At 31.3% G+C, this 6,039-nt stretch overlaps 1 protein-coding gene across 4 annotated transcripts; it reads left to right on the top strand.

Annotated features, from left to right (window-relative positions):
* The first annotated feature begins 404 nt into the window (after positions 1 to 404).
* Tcs1 (Threonyl-carbamoyl synthesis 1) lies at positions 405 to 6,029 on the top strand. 4 transcript variants are annotated; one of them, XM_077401927.1, is made up of 2 exons: positions 405 to 1,031; positions 4,652 to 6,029. In XM_077401927.1, exon 2 carries the CDS (start codon positions 4,673 to 4,675, stop codon positions 5,399 to 5,401), a length of 729 nt encoding a protein of 242 aa, XP_077258053.1. In that variant the 5' UTR covers positions 405 to 1,031; positions 4,652 to 4,672; the 3' UTR covers positions 5,402 to 6,029. The 4 variants fall into 4 exon arrangements, with proteins under 4 accessions (XP_077258053.1, XP_077258054.1, XP_077258052.1 ...); XM_077401928.1 differs by lacking the exon at positions 405 to 1,031 and adding an exon at positions 4,015 to 4,141; XM_077401926.1 differs by lacking the exon at positions 405 to 1,031 and adding an exon at positions 4,072 to 4,192.
* The last annotated feature ends 10 nt before the right edge of the window (positions 6,030 to 6,039 follow it).

Genomic DNA, 6,039 nt, shown 5'->3' with positions numbered 1-6,039 from the left:
CGATGCAATAATAAAATGCAATACTTCGGAAAATACATATAAATTCATACATAAATTTAATTTTGTGTTCAAATGTTAACAGAATTGTGTTACATTATAATGAATGTTAAAAATTTGTAATCAACAGAAAAATATGTTTAATTATTTCTTATTAAATGAGCAATACATTGGTGAATGTAAATATTGGTTATAATACTGCTGTGATAGTATATATATATATGTGTATATATATATACTTATAAAGTAAAAATACTTGGAAAGTATATGTTTTTACTTAGTATATGTTTTTACTTAGAAAGTATATATATTATAAAAAAATAATAAATAATAAATAAATAGTAATAACAATAAATTATATAATATGCACATTCTGTATAAGACACATTCAATCCATACACTGTCCTAACAGGTGGGATCTACATGAGATTTTAAGACACATATTTAAACTTTGAGTCATAATTTGTAACGTCATAATTAATCGAAGCTGTTCATAAGGCTTTAAAAAGATTTCGATTTGTTATGAAGTCATAAATTACGGCTTAAAATTAAGTGTTAAGTCTTAAAATCTTATTGTAGACACCACCTAATCCATATGCTTAGCATATGCGGAGAATATCCTTAGAATATTCTCCAAACATACTAGGGATATTTTCCGCATGATTCTAAATATATTCTTTGCATATGCTGAGCATATTTTCTGTAATTACTGAAGATATAGCCAGGATATGCCGAGGATATTTTTCGTATATCGTCAGTATATGCTCAGGATCAGAAGCAAGCGGACATTCGGTCATCCCCAGATTATACTAAGTATATCACAGTATATTTTTTGAATATTTTTCGAATATTCTCTCTCTCTAAGAATATTTCAATTTCCCGGTAAGATATTCTCAGAATACTCAGAATATCCAATTGCTATCTGGGGTGACATCGATTTCAAAGTATTAATACACCTAGACACCGAAAACTACGGAGCGCACTATCTGGACCTCGTCGTCGACAACCTGGGACACGTAGACATCGAATTCAAGGTATTAATACACCTAGACACCGAAAACTACGAAGCGCATTATCTAGACGTCGTCATCGGCAACCTGGGACACGTAGACATCGAATTCAAGCTGTGAGAACTGTCGACGCTACTTACACAATGCTGCCAATATTGTGGAATGAAAATCACCAGCTCCGGAATTAAAATTATGTCGCGACATCATAAAAATTGAGACATCATAAAAATTCAGACATCATAAAAATTCAGACATCATAAAAATTCAGACATCATAAAAATTCAGACATCATAAAAATTCAGACATCATAAAAATTTGGACATCATAAAAATTGAAACATCATAAAAATTGAATGAATTAAAATTTTGTCGAGACATCATAAAAATTGTATGAATTAAAATTATGTCGACATCATAAAAATTATATGAATTAAAATGATGTCGACATCATAAAAATTGAATGAATTAAAATTATGTCGAGACATCATAAAAATTGAATGAATTAAAATTATGTCGAGATGTCATAAAAATTGAAACATCATAAAAATTGAATGAATGAAAATTATGTCGAGACATCATAAAAATTGAATAAATTAAAATTATGTCGACACATCATAAAAATTCGGAATTATTTTTACGTATCGACATAATTTTAATTCATACAATTCTTATGATGTCGACATAATTTTAATTCATACAATTTTTATGATGTCTCGACATAATTTTAATTCATTCAATTTTTATTATGTCTCGACATAATTTTAATTCATTCAATTTTTATGATGTCGACATCATTTTAATTCATACAATTTTTATGATGTCTCGACATAATTTTAATTCATCTAATTTTTATGATGTCCAGACATAATTTTAATTCGTGAAATTAAAATTATGTTAGGACATAAAAATAATTCCGAATTTTTATTATGTCCCGACATAATTTTAATTTATGCAATTTTTATTATGTTTGACATAAATTTAATTCATTAGTAAAAATCGCTATTTTTCTCAAGACAATTATTTTTTGAAACTTTTATATTGTATAGATTATTATTTATGCTATTGAAAAGTAAAACGGTGTGCCATGCAATTTTTATTATGTATATCAAATTTTAATTCGATGAATTAAAATTATGTCGTGACATCATAAAAATTGGTTGAATTAAAATGATATCGACACGTAAAAATAATTCCGAATTTTTATGATGTTTTGACATAATTTTAATTCATTGTAATTTTTCTTAAGACTATTATTTTTTGATCTTTTATATTGAATGGAATATTTATTATGCTATTAAAAAGTAAAACGGCTTGCATTAAAAAGTAAAACGGCTTGCCGTACAATTTTTATTATGTTCCGATATAATTTTAATTGGATGAATTACTATGATGTCGGAACATAATAAAAATTCGGAATTATTTTTATGTCCCGACATAATTTTAATTCGTCCAATTTTTATTATGTTCGACATAATTTAAAATCATTAGTAAGAATCGCTATTTTTCTTAGAACAATTATTTTTGGAAACTTTTATATTGTGTATAATATTATTGATGCCATTAAAAAATAAAACGGCGTGCCATAACTGTAGATAATTAGTTTTTAAAGGTGGAGCAAATTGAAACAAGAATGGAGCAATTCGTTTGTGCACTGAGAATGTACAAATTCTAATGATTGATATCCCGCAAAATGCATAAAGCAAATTAAAGAAAAATGACAATTTTAAAAATGGCGCTCTCGATTTCTGTTGCGCAGTCGCTAAATACTTTTGCGCATGCGCACAATTGCTTGATAACCTCCAAACTGCATAAAGCAATTATTTGCGTTTTTCTTAATAAATATTGTAGATAATTAGTTTTTAAAGGTGGAGCAAATTGAAACAAGAATGGAGCAAATTGTTTGTGCTTTGAGAATGTACAAATTCCAATGATTGATATCCTGCAAAATGCATAAAACGATAATTTTTATTTTTTTTTCTTAATAAATACTGTACATAATTAGTTTTTAAAGGTGGAGCAAATTGAAACAAGAATGGAGCAATTTGTCTGTGCCTTGAGAATGTACAAATTCTAATAATTGATATCTCGCAAACTGTATAAAGCAAATTAAAGAAAAATGAATAATTTAAAAAATGGCGCGCTTGATTTCTGTTGCGCAGGCGCTAAGTACTGCGCATGCGCACAATTTCTTGATAACCTCCGAACTGCATAAAGCAATTATTTACGTTTTTCTTAATAAATACTGTAGATAATTAGTTTGTAAAGGTGGAGCAAATTCAAACGAAAAGGGAGCAATTTTTCTGTACCTTGCGAATCTACAAATTCTAATGATTTTCGCTTATATTAACGTTTACATTGTTACTAACTTTATCATTTATTTATAAAAAAAGTAAAATGGAGCAAATTATGAAACATGCATATTATGAAGGAGCAAATTAAGCAGATTTTTTTCATGTATCGTAAGTTTCATTACTGTAGAGGTCGCTGGCTGGGAGCTTGTGGGTTGTGATATCGTGAGAGAATTCAACAGAGGCTGTGAGAAAGTGTGTTTGTCTATATTTTTATTTTGACTTGATAGAGATAAGATAACCAAAACTTTAAAATACCTGAAAAGAATATTTCAATAAAATAAATTATAATAGTATACAATTTATTGATAGAGAAAATTACGAGATGTATATATAGATAAATGCATGACATTGTCATTTTCATTTTTTATTAATTTTGTAATTCTTTATTTCAAATTCTAAGACACCTATTCTGTAAATGTTAACGACATCATTTCGTGCTTTGCGCAGGTAATAGTGCTACAGCAAAGCACGTAACAATATCGTTAATGTGTACTGGCACGTATTATGCACGTAACTTTGCGAAATGGATTCCTGTCGAAATTATACTGTTTTCCCTAAAAATACAATAGAAATGTAGGAAATAACAATTCCGATCGGAATCCATTTCGAAAAGTTCCATAATACGCACCTTGAGAGAGGCTCCTAAGGCTCGTTATTTTACCGCTCGTGATTGGTTCTGCCATGGTGTTGCACGTCCAATGAAAATAAGGACCAGTCTGTCCAGACTCTTATAAAGGGACTCTACGAGCGCCTAGAGAGCCTCTAGGAGCGCTTCCGCCTCTTCGTAAGCACCCATCCCATAATTGTAATATAAAATTTAATTTAGAAAGATTTAGTAAGTATTTTAATGTGGAAAAATGATATAATATTTTATAAAGACAGAAAGAATAGCGTAAAACTATAACAGATCGAGAAGAAAAAGAATATGACTCGCATAACTGTATACTGTGTATGTATATTAAAATTTGAGGTATTTTTTCAACAAAAAGAAAGAAGAAATAAAACTTGTTATGCTCTTAAGAGAAGAAAGAGGAAAACGATTCAATAGAATATTTGAATATAAATTAAAATTTTATAGATAAATAGGAAATGACTGTACTGCTACTAAATTATAATTAGAGCAAATGTATTTATATGTTTAAAGCAGGAGAATTTAACATGAGTAAGGAATATCATTAATTAGGACTTTTAATTTTAAGAATACATTTGTGTTTTAACATTTTATTTAAACAAATCAAAATGACCGTCGATCGTTTTTCACGTATAAACTCTAATGGTTTTCTTCTCTTTATAGTTGTCGAGTTCTGTGGGCCCCATGAAAGTTGTTATGAATAAAGCCAAGGAAGAAATGAATATGCTCGGACCGGAGGAGAAACACTTCTTCTGCGGTGGTGACCGGAGTGTCGCAATGGCGGCGGAACTGTTGCGGCAAGGCAAGGTGATTGCAATACCAACGGATACAGTATTTGGTCTGGCCTGCCTGGCCGCCAATTCGCGAGCTGTCCAGCGGCTGTACGAGATTAAGCGACGAGACGAGAGGAAGCCGCTTGCAATCTGCCTGAGCAATGTCAAGGAGGTAGGTACATGGGGGATCCTGGATGACATCCCACCCAATATGCTGGAGTATTTACTTCCTGGACCCTACACGATATGCTTGCGACGCACGTCTGCCCTAAACCGAGCTCTGAACCCGGGCGTCGATACTGTGGGCATCCGCGTGCCCGACGACAAGTTTGTGCGCAGCGTCGCACAGATTGTTGGTCCGCTTGCGCTCACCAGTGCCAACGTCAGCAGCGAGCCGAGCAGTTTGCACCCAAACGAGTTTCGCGCGTTGTGGCCGGAGCTAGACGGCGTTTTCCACGGCTCTAAGAATTCCAAGAAGCAGAAGGATACACGTCGGATCGGTTCCACTGTGGTAGATGTGTCAAAACCAGGCTGTTTTACGGTCGTGCGTCACGGTATCAATGCGAATTATATCATCGGGTTATTACGCAAGCACGGTCTGAATGACGGACATGACGGTAGAGTAACGCACATAATATGAGATTAAACTGGTATTATCTACAATAATAGATAGATACATCTGTGAATTATATTTAATTTAATAATGGTGATTTTTGTACAATTTTGATGAGTGTAAATATAGTAGAGATCAAGATATATTTCGTTATTTCCTTACGTATATTACTCGGATAAATTAAATAAACGCAAATTAAAACAAAAGATACGGCGTGAAAAAACCGTACATGTTAAAAAGTATGTAAATATCTAAAAACATGACTAGATCTAAAACATGACATAGATTCAGATACATGAAGTATCTTAACGTTTTGATGGAAAAGTTGTGTGGTCTAGCAACATAGCAATTAATAGAGAAGTGATATTCTCTACGATATTAAAAAGAAGAAACCATCATTTCTGATATCGTTCAAAGACTCGGGATTTTTATATATATATATATATATATATATATATATATATATATATATATATATATGAAAAAGATGGGCTTCAAATTTTGTATCATTATGATTTTCTACTTATAAAACAATTTCGTCAGCTTTTTTCATCATTGCTTCGCAAGTGTCTAAAATATCGTGACTTGTTATGTGTTGTATAAAAACAAGACACATACGCTCGATAATAGCAAAGCTAAAAAGTTACCCGGCCAATATTCGAGCA

Source organism: Temnothorax americanus, unplaced genomic scaffold (assembly GCF_048541705.1).
Source record: "Temnothorax americanus isolate GAGA-0224 unplaced genomic scaffold, ASM4854170v1 Scaffold15, whole genome shotgun sequence".
In the NCBI taxonomy this organism is placed as follows: domain Eukaryota; kingdom Metazoa; phylum Arthropoda; class Insecta; order Hymenoptera; family Formicidae; genus Temnothorax; species Temnothorax americanus.
This window is presented reverse-complemented; position numbering and strand designations above follow the sequence as displayed.